This window comes from Lindgomyces ingoldianus, assembly GCF_010093535.1.
Source record: "Lindgomyces ingoldianus strain ATCC 200398 unplaced genomic scaffold BDR25scaffold_41, whole genome shotgun sequence".
Lineage (NCBI taxonomy): Eukaryota > Fungi > Ascomycota > Dothideomycetes > Pleosporales > Lindgomycetaceae > Lindgomyces > Lindgomyces ingoldianus.
This window is the reverse complement of record NW_022985202.1, coordinates 364845-379906: the sequence shown is the minus strand read 5'-3', so window position 1 is coordinate 379906 and position 15062 is coordinate 364845. Positions and strand designations below refer to the sequence as shown.

General features: G+C 34.6%; 2 protein-coding genes across 2 annotated transcripts; one reads left to right on the top strand and one right to left on the bottom strand.

Moving 5' to 3' along the window:
* On the top strand, window positions 1-1007 carry BDR25DRAFT_295870 (uncharacterized protein). The gene is made up of 4 exons (XM_033688875.1): window positions 1-270; window positions 375-502; window positions 556-666; window positions 723-1007. Exons 1-4 carry the CDS (start codon window positions 8-10, stop codon window positions 737-739), a joined length of 519 nt encoding a protein of 172 aa, XP_033541903.1. The 5' UTR covers window positions 1-7; the 3' UTR covers window positions 740-1007.
* Window positions 921-4610, bottom strand: BDR25DRAFT_360963 (uncharacterized protein; the record flags this gene model as incomplete). Its single annotated transcript, XM_033696333.1, has 25 exons — window positions 921-1078; window positions 1136-1275; window positions 1309-1401; window positions 1485-1559; window positions 1599-1663; window positions 1724-1733; window positions 1780-1873; window positions 1905-2010; window positions 2103-2129; window positions 2164-2201; window positions 2272-2471; window positions 2505-2550; window positions 2575-2678; window positions 2738-2860; window positions 2929-3093; window positions 3135-3168; window positions 3195-3290; window positions 3335-3406; window positions 3449-3590; window positions 3621-3726; window positions 3781-3811; window positions 3855-4026; window positions 4067-4157; window positions 4214-4238; window positions 4316-4610. 25 exons carry the CDS (start codon window positions 4608-4610, stop codon window positions 921-923), a joined length of 2508 nt encoding a protein of 835 aa, XP_033541902.1.
* Window positions 4611-15062: the final 10452 nt, after the last annotated feature.

Below are 15062 nucleotides of genomic sequence, written 5' to 3'. Positions count from 1 at the left end.
CCCCGCCATGGACGACGACCAGAGAGAGGTGCCCCGGGCCGCCCCGCCCCCTCCGCCCATTTTCCGCGCTCCGAAGCAAGTCTCCCGCCCGAAAGCCGTTATCCAGCAGGAAGAGGAGCTCGGCGCCGAACCCAAGCTGGGCGACTTCGAAAATGTTCACGCGCTGTCTGTGTCTGAGGCCCGAGCTGTTATAGCCGCCGTTCATACGAAGAGGAAGAAGGAACCCGGCACCAACCCGCTAGGTGCCGACAGAGTACACAACGACTCACAGTATGTGCCCCTCGGCTAATCCCCGGTCTTGGGAGAGGAAGGCGCGAGGTGACGTTCAGAAGAGATGACGTTCAGAAGAGCTAGCTGACGGCACTTTGCGATAGAACAATCACAGCCTTCATGGAGTATCTAGAAACCTTCTCTCGCTACAAGCAGAACGAGAACCTCCATGCTCTCTCCGGTCTCCTCGACTCCCAGCCAGAACTCAACTCAGTGGAGAAAGCCATGTTGGGTACATATTTTAGCCTCTCTGCCCCTCGCGCAAAATAGGAACTAATATTCCAGGGTCACTCGCGTGCGATTCTGCAGACGAGGCCAAGACCCTCATCCCGTCCCTCTCAACCAAGATGTCGGATGACGCCCTGCAATCCATGCTAGACGAGATGCAGAAACTCCGTCAGTCATTTCTGCTTGAGGCACAAGACATTAACAATTACTAATTTGTCGGTTAGAGGACCGCTTTGGTTAAAAATCTATATTAGTCAATTCTGGCATTGGGCACGGCAACTTGGGTTAGACTAAGGACGCCGCAAGAAGGAATGTGACGAGGCGGACCAGCCACAGGGCCAACATTGATGACCCTTCAAATGGCAACTCCACTAACAAAGAGACTGTAATGGGAATGACTTTGACGGACAGAATTAGTTCTATCAAGGATAGTCAGTGAACGGAATGATATTGGACTTTTGGGCGATACCCAGCGTCAGGGTGAGAAGGCCTCCTGCGCCATAAATGAGAGTAATTAGACATGATATCTGCGTGGTCGCAGCCTGCAATTTCTCTTTGTTGGATTTCAGTATTTCTTCCCCTACAGATCATTTTTCGTCCATGCTCATTAAAGCTGCCGAAGCTCCCTTAGCCTAACGTAATAGTGTCCCGGTATTCGCCCTGACGAACCGGAATAGCGCCCAATGCACTATACTCCGCGTAATTCCGAAGAGGGTAGCAAGGATGATACGTGCTGTGATTGTGGTAATGAAGATTGGTGTGAGTGTAGCTCGATACCTTTAGTGTACGACAAACGATAGAAGGACTAACCGATATGCGTCCATCTTCACAAACTCGATTTCCTCCGCGCGACTGCCATTCTTCTCCAGCAAGTATTTGGAGAGCCGGAGAACAGATGCCAGGCTGCATGTTCATCATCCCACCCCCACTAGAGCAAACAGGAAAATCGGCCTTGTATGTTTAGGCTTGTTGTTTTCCTTCACCACGAGAAATGAACCTGCACAGCCGCCACAAGCTGTTCAACGGCGCCACCGGAAGCTCTCTGGTCATTGTTTAGGGTTCTCCAGCAGTGTCTTTCTGCGTGGCTGAAGAACCATCACTTGACTTCAACCCGTTTAATATCCAAAAGTAGCGGAGTGAAAAGTGTAGAAAACGGAGCGGCTTGCTAAGAGAAAGTTCGTCGGTTATAGATACGTGCTGTGGTGTGAGGAAATGTTATAGATACAAGGCTTGATCTGTTAGTCACCGTGTATCAGTACGCCTAGAGCGGGCATGAGTTACGAGAGAAGTAACGTATTGATCGATGTTAGGAACGAAGGGTCATGAGGTATATGCAAGCGAGAGGAATCAAGCTTTGAGTTAATTCGGCAACCCTCTGGGTTACAGTATCTCTTCAGCAATGTTACTATGAACGAGATGGTGGTTGTCTTTCTCGCCGTGTAGGAGGGTTAGGTAGCGGATGCCCCTCCGACAGAATGACATTTTGAAAATTAAAACAGCGAGGTTTGGGAGCTATTTATCCGAGTAGATGCAACGCTTTTACTAGAAGGAAGTACCGTGACTAGGAGGAGCTGTTCAATGAGAAACTAAGATGAATTACCGACCGAAGTTTGAACACTATCCCGGTGGTCCTACATTCCCATCCCTCCCAATTCCCATCTCCACCCTCAGATTTATGTTCTCAATTGCGCTCCGAAATTCCTCTTTCCTCACCTTTTAGCAATTTGCGAATGCTCATGTCACGCCTCGCTCGCGACCTGCGCTTACTCTAACTATCATAGTTCGGGCCGGCTTCCTTCACGAACCCTTTTTCACTGATTTGCAACGCTGTAGTTTCAGCTACGAGGACGCTTGAGACCCATTTTCGCATTGCGGACAATGTTCGAAGATCCTGTGGCCCAGCTGGTTCGTATATTGTGGTTCGAATGGGTGTTTGGGGCAGTGTCACGAGTGATTCAGGAAGTCCCAACCCGCTAATACATGCGTTCAAGACAGCAAACACCTACTGACCATAGCCTAGCTCTGGAATCAATCTTTTCCTTTGAACGTGTCCTTTTCCATCGTTCTGCGCTTAACCTGCTATAGTCATCCAAGCCAGTTGAGAGTCAGGTGGACGTTCTGTCAGCCTGGCACGACACCCAAACAAGGTAACTGACGCAATGAAGACCTCGGAAAATATACTGAGTAATCATGATCTATATACCAGGTTGTAAACCTGCTCCCTGCTCCATGACCTCACTAGGAAGTTTGCAATGTTTCGCCAACCAGGTGTTCCAAGGTGGTTGCCTTATTTCTTGTTCTTACTTTGAGACAGGCAGGATTCTGATTACGATGGTCTAGGATAGTTACTTTTTCCCTCACTCTTGAGATTTTCACATTCTATATTTAAAGGCGATTTCCCACACTATAAAAGTCATCTCTCGGCTCTACGTCGGATCGCCTTTGATTTGGTATCGCTGGGCACTGTCACAAATTTTCCAAATATTCATTAATTCTATCGTGGGCATGGATTGGTCAGTTAGTAGAGAAAGCATCAATATTAGTATCCAGTAACCTGGGAGCATGTGAAAAGGTGTGGCTGGATATTTACGGCCACTATGTGTTGAGAAGGTACGGAAATGCTAAGCAGCTCAAACGGTTGGTTCGGCTGCTCATTCTCAGACATTTCCGCTTGAACATGTTAATCATTGTTGGACCTATCATCAGGGAGATGGACTTGTCCCATACGAGGACGGTTTGATCCGTTGTAGGAATTGAAGGATGAGCGCCTTTGCCCGAGGGTTCTAGATGTTCTGAAGTGCAACGCTGGAGGAGACAGGTTCTATTTGCAACAAACTTGAGGCTGCACGGTGATCTTTTCTTGAGCTTAGATCTATCGAACGCTCCTCTTGCGGGATATTCTTCTCGTCTTTGGTGTCCGCAGTTTCAGGAGATTATATTACCACTCCACGCTTCTGCATGCTAAAACGTATGACGAGTACCGGACCATCGTCCACGGCTATGGCCCCAATCTGAGACCCCATTTCGAACTCAGTACCAATTTTGCCCACGTTCGCTTCTTCCATTGCCCCTCTCTTCTCGCCCTCGAGTGCCTACTCAATTGCGTTAACCAAAATACCCACATTTTCTAACCCGGATACATACAGCTCCTTCAAGCCCTGACGCAGTCTCATCAGCCGCTTAAACGACACGCCATAAAATGCGAGGACCAATTCTTCACAGGCCTCACTTTCATACAACTCAAATAGTTAATACCACGGCGAACCTTTCAGTGTTACAGACCCCATCTCAGGGACTTTTAGATCCCCGGGGGCTTCGGGGATGGCAGTGCGGTGCCGTGCGATGGCATGTCAGACGTCCATTTGATATAAGTCTTTGGGGGGGGCGGTGTGAGTCCGATTTGTCGATTTTGGAGGAGGACAGGCGTTGGGGTGAAACCGACGTCCAGGAGGACTTAGTCTTAGATTCAGGAGAGGGCGAAGAGAATGCAGTGGTCGATGTACTGGAGGCTTTTATGGGGTCTGTGAGCTTCGTGACGGGTAATTATATGGTGGTAAATTGTGGCGACAAGGCCGCCTTCGTACTGTGTCGCTGGAGATTCAACATTGGAATAGTTGTTTCCGACGCCATCGCACAATGATCCATTTGTGAAGTTCATGCTCGGCGGACAGATAGACAGGCAAGGATAATTGATTTAACTAGGATTTTGATAAACATAAAGATTTGGGAGTAAATTTCTGCTCAATAGAATATTATGATATTTTAGCACACCTTCTAATTCAAACAGAGACAGGTACTAAAGTTTACTAGAGAGTACCGCTAATGTGAACTAGGAGGTTTTTCATAGTCTGGTGAAAGATCTTTGGTGGAAAAGCGCTTCGGGTGGAAGACCCCTGGAGAAGTTGCCTAGGGGTCACTGGGAAGTCAGGGAGGGGACGGTAAGGAACAATGCGGTACTTTGTAGTGGTAATGTCAGTTTCAGGCGATAGTATAGGTAATGAGTTTAATGTAACTACGATCACAGAGAACCCTATATTCCAACAACCGGTGCCGTTGGTTTCATAATTGAGATCGATTGTATGGGTACTTTTCTCAGGCCGAGATGCTCTCATTTGTCACTAATGAAGGGCAAGTTAGGCGGCATTCGCTGGCTCCATAATGCCCCCTAATCCTGCCGATTGTCACCATAAAGTACTTTCGGCAGGATCAAAATCCAAAGTCTAGTACGCTTATAGATGATGTTTTCCTTCGTGAATGGTAAGATTGAAGAATGCGATAGGGGTTCGTATATGGAAACAGAGAATCGGCCTGATAGAATAGACAAATCAGCCACGACCCCTCAAGCCTCACAAGAGGTGACCAAAGCTATCAAAAAGGTCTCCAATATTGGCGCTGCAAGATCATCAGTTTTTTCATGGTATTTATATCAGTCTGTGAAGCTATTGTTGTAAGTTAAGGAAAATTGTTTTGATAACCTTGAATTTTTAGATACTTAGTGTCCGTACGCAGCAGCAGCGTCGCGGCCTGGATACAAGCGATCGCGCACGAGCAGGATCACGTATCTATGTCACTGTCAGATATGCGCACCTACTGTCAAGACAGGAGGAACGCTGGACGAAAGCTGCTACATAGTACGAGCAATAAGCTCGAACAGTATGTCGCTGCAAATTGCTGCATTTTGCAGCATATTGCAGCATGTTGCAGCATTTTGCAGCATTTTGCAGCATTTTGCAGCATTTTGCAGTATTTTGCAGAAAATTGCAGCATGTTGCAAGCTGGTCGCGCATAGGGCTAGTGCGCGAGGGACTCGGACCGGAAAAACAAGGCCGAGCAACACGAGCAGAACACACAACAGGACATCAATAAATCAATACAATCATTCATCATCCCATACATCATTTCCAAACCCATCATTCATCTCAGGAAGCCCAGAAACAGTGCTTCAATCTGACAGTCACATAATGCTTGTGCGCGAACCTCTGTGCGCAAACATCTAGATATCCCCCTTTTCCTCTATATAAAGAAAAGATAAGAGTAATAAAACTAGAAATATATTACCTTTACTTTACTTACTTTATATACTATGTACACTATACACTACTTTTACTTTTACTACTTAAGTGCTTATACTATAAGCAGCTAGCTATTAGAGCCTATTTAACACTAATTAGTAGTTAATTTAATTAACTATAAATTAGTAAAAGTAATTATAAAGTACTTATACTTTATAAAGTACTTTATTTTATTACTTATTTTTTAAAAAGAGTAATAATAAAGCACTTATACTTTATAAAGTACTTTATTTAGTTACTTATTTTTTTAGAATAGTAAATTAATCCTTTACATTATATAGTAAGCTCTACTACTATATAAAGTAAGAAGAAGATAGTGTAAAATATATACTAAAGCTATTAAAGCTATATAACTTAGTAGCTAAATAATAGTAAATTAATCCTTTATATTATACAGTAAGCTCTACTACTATATAAAGTAAAAAGAAGATAGTGTAAAGCGCACACTAAAGCTATTAAAGCTGCATAACTTAGTAGCTAGATAATAGCAGTACCTATATAATCTACTAAAAAAGTAATTAACTATACTATTATAATAAAATCTTACTAGCAACTAACAACTCTGTGTAATAATAAAAGAAATAAAAAATAATTTTTATTATATAAATAACTTATAAAAGACATAAAGATATTAAAGGTAACACTATAAAATAAAACTAGCCTAGAGTACTAAAATAACAAGATTAACATGTTAGAAGCTCTAATAAGCTTATAAACTTAATTATATATAATAACTTAAAAAGGCGCTACTTTTTTAAGTTTATATATAAAAAATTTTAAAAAATAGACACTATAAAACTTTTTAGCACTTAGCTATATGTTTAAAAGAGAGCTTATATAAGTGCTAAAAAATAAAAGAATTATACTATAGCTAGGTACTAAAGGTACCTAAGCCTAAAAGCTGTATAATATAGCATAAAAAAAAGTAATTACACTAAAAAAGCTTTATATGTAACTTTTATTACTATATAAGGCTCTGCATAGAAGTAGACTAAACATAATGCTACTATTAACACTAAACATACTAGCATTACCTGCTTCTACACCTTAGCTAGCACTACACTAATCACTGTACAAACAATACATGCCACCCTACCTAACGCCTGCTCCACACCCTTAATTGTACACACCACTGCCTGCAGTAGTGTATACACTACTAATACTACCTACATAATTTATACTACATTATAACTTGTATAAACTTCTACTTTAAAGAGAAACTACTAAAAAAAAACTCTTAGTAAATAAAATTATATAATTCTAAAAAGTATAAAAAAAAATAATAACTATAACATACTTTATAGGCGAGTCGCTCACACACCTGAGTTGCTTACTTTTGCTAAGACCCTACTCTAACAAACTCTATTATAGCCTATAACAACCCGCTCTAGCACTATATAGTATAGTACAGCCTAGAATATTATTTAGATACTACTTCTGCTTCTTACTTACACATTTGCGTGTTATGCCTAGTCTAATTACACTATCTACAGCGCCTTTAGAATAGCTTACTTACTTTAGCTTATGTAACGGCGCAGGCAAGACAATGGGTCCGAATGCGGTATGAATCCACTCAGAGGCATATGGGAGTGCGTGGGGACTTAGAACCTGGGAATGCCATTGACACCTATAGGCCTTGTACGAAAGGATATTAGAAAACTACCGAGCTAGCTACAGGGGCAAGGTGCGACTAAATACATAAGGGAATAGGGGTAACTGCAGGGGACTAGGTCAAGTCATGGTCGGGGCTGATACAGGGACCCTTTAGATAGGATCTAAGCAACCTAATATAGGACAATTTGTAGAATTGTCACACTACCCCCCCCTCTATAGGCTAATAGTCCCTATTTATAGTGTTTAGAAAGTATTTAAAACTGCTTTAAAACTAATTTAGATAAGATATAATAAGTATAACTATCTTAACTAAAATTTCTTGTTACTAAGAAAATAGACTAAAAACCTAATACTAATATAATGCCTTTATTATAATGTTTTTGTTTAGTAGTAACTAGCAGTGTAGTTATTATTAATATAGTAAATTTATTATTTATAGTAATAAGTGTTTACTTACTTTACTTATATAGTCTAGTTAATTTTATTAGTTTCTTTTTTAGCTATTATCTAATTCTCTACCTTATAAGTATTATTGTGCACCTAACATCTTATAGCTTAGTCTGCTAACTAATTATAGCATTAAAAAAAATTACTATGCTACTCTGCCCCTCTTCTAAAGCCTCTTTAGAGGTGTTTTAAGTTATCTACTTTTAAGCTGCTTACGCTTTTACTTATAGCCTTTAAGTTAAGTTTTCTTATTAGTTTTTTAAATTAAAAAAATGTAAATATTACACTTTATGTAATAAGAAATGTAATTTTATATAAATATAGTTTAATACTACTAGGTTATAAGTTACTAATGCGTGCATAGGTCTTTTTATATTATAAGAAGAAGTTTCTAGTCCTATAAGGCTATCTTAAGCTGTAGGCAGCAGCCTAAAACATAAAAAGTAATAAAGATAAAAAAAGGGCCTTTAAGGCTATTTTAAAGTCTGCTTAAAACCTAGTGTAGGTAGTGTAAGTTATAAAAAGCTAGAAGGCTAGGCTTCCTACAGCTAGTGTTTAAGTGGCCTTATTCTACTAAAATACTAAGCTGCTCTAATAAGTTTTAGCCCTAAAGGCTCTAGTGTCTAACTTTTAAGCAGACATTATAGCGCTCTTAGGTAGTTAAAAATAAGGTAAAGAGAGTTTAAAAGGGGTCTAGAAAGAAGAGAGAAGAGAAGGGAAAAAAAAAAGAAAAGTAAAGAAAAAGAAAAAAGAGAGTCTAGAGGTGTCTAACAGCTTACTGTTAGACCTCCCTAGCGCAATGTCTATAGAGTTGTAATACTATTATGTATAACTATAAATTTACTTCTTACTTTTATACTTTATTATCTACTAAGTAATCTATGCCTTTTACACTAGCTTTAAAAGCCTTAATTTACTTTTATAAGGCCTTTAAAAGTTCTAGCTAATTTAGATGCTTATTATAAAAAGCTTTTAATTTATAAAAAGAACTTATAAAATTTAAAGCCTTATACTAGACTAGATTAGAGTTATGTCTTACTTATTTTACTTAGTACTTAAGTATTTTTTAGTAAAGCTTACTAGTAAGTATTTCCTCTACTTCTTACTTCTCTACTTTATTAATAGTAATTTTAAGAGGTTTTAGAGGTTCTTAACTTAGAAAAGAATTTTAAAAGTCTTTATAAAGCACTTTTAGTGTAAAGATGTTATATATTTTTAACTTTAAAAGTAGTTTTAAGCAGTATAAGTTACTAACTTACTTAAGTACTTTAAAAAAACTTTTTTATTAATTAAATAGTTTTTAGCTAAGTTTTTAAATAGCTAAGTTTTCTGTACTTAGGTAGACTATATTACTAACTTTCTAGTTAACTAGCTAGTAGTAGTAGTTAACTACAGTTTACATCTAATTTTAGGCCTTTTCTATATAGGTCTTTGTGTGACGGCGCGTACCGCCTTACATGCTCTGCGGCATCAGCTCCCTCGCTTGCGCAACGAGTAGCACGCTAGTGCTACAAGTAGCGCCTTGGCAGGGGGCACACATGTATATTTAAACTCGCAGAGCAGCTCCTCTGCTCCTTAGTTTAATCTAGTTGAGTTACACCACCTCTTGCTTGTAGCTTGAGCATGCCGACCGTGACACTTTGCTAGCTTCTAGGCTGCGTGCATGTAAGTTGCTAATGCTAGGGCATTCTTCTAATTTAACTTGTCTGTGGCTGTAATAAGTTCTGTAGAATGTTTCTAGTCCTAGCTTTAACATAGTTTAGAGCTATATAAAACTTAATATAAAAACATTTTAATTATTACATAAAGTACAGTTATCTAAGCCTAATTAATTAAGAGTAGTAAGGAACTCTAGTTATTTTAGTAAAAAAATATAAAAAGCTTTAGTTTTTAATTAATATACTTATTTATAATTTTTATTTAGCTATTTATTTTTTTATAATAAGTAGTAAAAAGCTTAACTTTTATGCTTAAAATTTAATAAAATTTAAACTAAAAACTAAATATAAACTAAAGTCCTTAATTAAAAATAATAGTTTTAAGTGTATAGCTAAAATAGTACACTTATTAAATAAACAAAGTAGCTATTTTTTAGGCATTAATTATTTTATAGTAGGGGATAGAAATAGCTTATTTTAATAAGTAATTAATTATAACTATAATCTAATTATATTTAGACTTGTTTTTAAAAAACTTCTTAAAGTTAATACATAAGTGCTGCATTAGTTAAGCAGGAATTAGTAGGGGGTAAATAAACTCTAGAGTTTAAGTCTATTTTAAATAAGCTTTATAATAAGAAAAGTAATTTTATACATATTATTTATAAGTAGCCTTTATACTTTTTTAGTAGTACTTTTAAGACAGTAACTAATAAGTCTTTATAGCACTAAAGTGTGCTAAGAATACTTAGTTATAGACTTCTTAGATAAGTTAGGTACACAGTAATAAGTTAGCTAGCATATATAAGCAGTTAGTATAAAGAAGTAGTTTATTTCTTATTTAATAATAGTAAAGTAAAAGTTCTTATTTCTATATAAAAAAAGCTTAATTTTTTTAAAGTAATATATTAATTAATTTTAAAAAATTTAAAAATATAACCTAGTTTAGTCTTTTTATAATATTTAGTGTAGCTACTTAAGTTATTATTTAAGTAATATAGTACTAGGCTAGTTTAGAGTTAATTTAGGGGTGTAGTTAGTGCAGTTTTAGTAGAACTTTTAACTTATTATTAGTTTAAGCTACTCTTAAATTTTCTATGTCTTATTTATAACAACTAAGAATGTCTGCCCTAGTATTATTTTTACTAAGGGTGTACTTAATTTAGAAGTAATACTAAGCTAACTTTTTAGCTTAATAAACTTAGTAAGCATTAAGTACCTTTATTATTATAAAATACTCTAATAAATAATAATTTATATATACTAAAGTACTAGTTGCTATAGATGTAAGCTTAGCTTTTTATTATTTAAATATAGTAATAATTATAAATAGCTTTTTATTATATATCTTTTAGTTTAGCTCTAAACTAGATAAGACTTTACTATAAAATAATATAAAGCACTAATTTTTATCTACTTATTCTTAAAAAAGAACTCCTACTACTACTTTATTAAAAGCATTAGTTTTAATTTTAGTTTATAACATAAAGTTAAAATAGCAAAGGGTAGGTATACTTAGTAGTGCAGACTTTAGCTTTTTAAAAGCTATGTTACACTTTAAAGTCTATATAAAAAAAGTAGTAAAGCTTTAAAGTGTAATAATTAGTTTTACTATATAAAAAAATTTTAAAATAAATTACTAATAAAATTTAGTAAATGTCCGTACGCAGCAGCAGCGTTGCGGCCTGGATACAGGCGATCACGCACGAGCAGGATCACGTATCTATGTCACATGATGCTCGTGCGCAAACCTCCGTGCGCGAACATCTAGATATCCCCCTTTTCCTCTGTACAGAGAAAAAAAACAAGAAGCAATTAACACTAGTTACCTAACACCCCTGTGCGATGTTTACACTGTGCAAAACTCTCCGTCTTGTACGCATTTGCTAACACTAAGTGCTAGCTAGCAGAGAGTCTATTTAACACTAATTAGTAGTTTAAATACTGTAAGAGAGGAAGCTTTTCTTATACCTTTTTATTTAAAAGTTTATGTACAAGAAGAATCTTTTTTTTTACTACTTTAACTATAAATTAGCAAGAGTAAAGACAGAGCCTAATTTACATGTAAGTAGCTGTAAATCTTTATTTAGTTACCTAAGTAAGAGTAAGAAACCTGTCTGTATAATACTATTTAGAGGTATTATATAAATAGTAGTGCTTGTTTAACGCTAGGAGGTTTGTTTTATCTTTTTGCACAAGGCTGTTTAGAGGCAGCGTACAACAAGAAGTAAGACAGCGCGCAACAACGCATAACTAACTACTATAGAGCAACAAGCAACGCCAGCTCTATCTATAACTAGCTAGCATAATGTATTAACATATAACTAATACATACCTTTTATAGGCATCTTAGTAAAGACCCTAGTAAAGCAGATAAACATTAAAGATTAAGTAAATAAAATTAAACTATTAAATAACACACTTAAAAAAAAGCTTAATTTATACGCAGCTAACTTAATTATAAAACTTTACACATTAAGCGTAACAAATGTATGTACACTTAAGAACTTTTAAGACAACTTTATAAAGTAGAAGCTTATACACTTTAAAAATTTTAGCTAACTATTTTTATAAAAACTAATTACTACCTTGTAGAATAAAGGCATTAGCTTTAAAAAGAACATAATAGAGGCTACTATACTATATAGACTTATAAAAGAAGAATACATGTTTACTATCTTACTAAAGCATTATATAAAACTATTACTACTATTATAGGTCTTAATGTAATAGAGAATGTCTCTGTATAAATTACCTGTAGACTTAATACTTTCTCTGTAATTAGTACAACTACCTTGTAATAGCTTACTATATAAGAGCACAACTAGGCAGCTACATATTCCTGTAGCCACAGCTCTGCATAAGATTCCCTAAAGCTTGTACCTACTATATATAATTTAATTACTGTACAATCTATACTAACTTTTACCTACATAAGATATTACAGCAGAGAACCTTACGCCTAAGAAGGTTATATAATTCTAAAAGGCATAGAGAAAAAAGAACAACTATATAGAGCAACTATATAATATTCTAGCTAACAAGGCTATAGTATTTATTAAGCTCTACTAACACCTTACTATTTTTAAAGTATTATACACAAGCATCTTTCCTAATATCCTTAAAGGGCGCGCACACATGTTCTACCTTTATAATATTAGTCTAGGATAATTATAGAAGTTACTGTATAAGCAGCTTAGTAATTACTTTAATACTAATGTAAACTATAACTAGTATTAAATAGATTAGATAATAATAAGCTTTACATAAAGTAAGTAAAAGAACTTTATAAAAACTTTATATAAAGCTTTTAAAGCTATAATTAATAAACTTACTTTTATATAAAAAGCTCTTAGTCTATAATTTTAAAGCAAGATACTGCTTTACACTGCTATTATATAAGTATGCTAAGGGCAACTTAAACTTAAACAAGCAATGTTCTTAATTAAGCTTATATGTAAGGCACTATACAGTAACCTCTGTTTAGCACTTTAGGTTATAATTAATTAATAGAACAATGCATTTATAAATAAATTCTAGAACGTGTACTACACTAATAGGTAATATAGCTTACTACATACACATAGCTATTAACAACATAGAAAAAGCCTAAGGGGATATAAAGGATTATTTAAACTATAGTCCTTTATATAATTAAAGTAATGCTTTATCTATTATAAGGAAAAATGTTAGTTAATAAATTATCCTTATATAGATTAATCTTATGCAAAACACTAATATATCTTTTTATATAAAGAATTTTATAACAAGACACTAATATATAAGAAGGTAAATATATATATTTAAAAGTTTAAAGGCAAACTAAAGTAGAAGAAAAAAAAGTTGCATAACAACAATAACTTAAATAAAAAGAAAGGTAAAAAGATTATTAACTACTTTACTAATGCTACATTTCTTTACTGCGCGACTGTAGAGGACATCTACAGCCTAGAACCTAAAGGATACGCAGAACAGTTTATCCTTAAAAATTAATACTATACAGTATACTAAAGTAAACTATAAGATACTAGCGCAGTAAGGATCTCTACTATAGAGAAGTTATAACTTAAAGCATACCTGTAAGAATTCCCTTATATAAAAGTAAACTAGACACTAAGGAAGGAGAGTATTAGCTTTAAAAGACAAAGATTAATAGAATTAATTAGTACTATATAAATTACTAACCTAGTTAGTAACATAATGTATTACATTCTAGACACTCTAACACTGTTCCTACTATCTCTAGCAGATGTAAACTAAATAGGTGCATACTTTAACAACATTTTAAATGTTATTATACATAAAGATAAAACTACTGTACTTATTATATAAAAATAAGGACACTTTTTTTTTAATGTTAGTAAAAAAGAATCTATGTCTTTCTTTACTAAATTAGAACTCTACTGCCTCTACTGCTAATTTAGACACCCCTGCATAAAGAGACTTTAGAAGATGCTAACTAGCGCTAGCTACAACATTAATGCTATAGTGCTAGAAGAGATTAAGAAATTTTGCTACTTTTACTAATTATATAACTAGGCCCTGTAAAGATTTAAGTTTATAATTAAGAATAACACCTACTTTAACTATAAAGTTATTATTAATGTTATATAAATTAATAATAAAGATGTCTTACATGTTATTAATATAGACACATTATTTTAGGCTGCTATATTCCTAAAATCTATGTCTGCACAAGATACCTAGGATGCACTATGCAAATGCTAGATTAACACTTATTAAGGACCTTTAGACTATATTATGCATAACTCTAGTATAAACTTTGCTTTAGAGGATTTTTAAGCTTATATAAAAATTATAAGAGCTACATGTAGGCAGATGCCTATAAAAGCATATTAGGCAGTTAGAAAAGTTAAGCGCGCGCACGCACCTCTTTAATAAGTGTTTAACATCCTAAAGACTAAGCTAGGTGACTGTACAGATAATAAGGCTATCCTATAGATAGTAGTTAAGGCTCTAAACAACACAGCTAGCCCACACAGTCTAGTACCTACACTGCTAGTCTTTAGAGCATACCTAAGAATTAACCTAAATTTTTTACTATTACTAAACATTATTACACAAGCAAGCGCTGTATAAAAGGTAATAAAGATACTTTAAAAGAACTATATAAAAGTAAATATTAATTATATAATTAACACTTATAATAGCTTTACAACATATAAAGTTCTTAACCTCCCCTTTAGCTTAGAGATTATAGCATAAAAGAAGAAAAAAAGCTAAACTAGCCTATATAAGATTAAAAGTATTAAAAAAAAGATGTTATTATTAAAAGAAAAAATAGCCTACTAAAGCTTTAATATACACAGGCTAAACTATACTATAAAAAAAAAGAGAAAGATAACTTACTTATAATAGATAACCTAGATAAACTAATCTTTATATAAAAAAATCCTCTAAAGAAGAGGAAAAAAAAACAGCTTTATAAAAATGTTATAAAGGTAAAACTAAAGCCTACTATAGACTAAGCCCTTTAAAATAGTAATACTGCACTAGTGTAAAAGAAAGATATAGATACTAAAAAAAGTAAAAGGTAAAAAAAACTTATATAAAGTCTAAACTAAGTATTTCTAACCTAAAAAAAAAAAAATAATTAGGCTTTATTTATTAAGCTTTATATAAATAGTGTAATTACTACACCTAAAAAACTATTTAAAAAATTAAACTATATAAAAATAAACACCTTAATTACTAACAGCACTTTTAAAGTTATAGCATATAACTTAATAAAGTATAAAGGTTAGATTTTTAA

Excerpts from the sequence above, each read along its gene's own strand:
- BDR25DRAFT_295870 (XM_033688875.1), top strand. The coding sequence starts at position 8 with ATGGACGACGACCAGAGAGAGGTGCCCCGGGCCGCCCCGCCCCCTCCG. Across the intron at positions 271-374 it reads AGAGTACACAACGACTCACA|AACAATCACAGCCTTCATGG; the intron begins GTATGTGCCCCT and ends ACTTTGCGATAG. Across the intron at positions 503-555 it reads AGTGGAGAAAGCCATGTTGG|GGTCACTCGCGTGCGATTCT; the intron begins GTACATATTTTA and ends CTAATATTCCAG.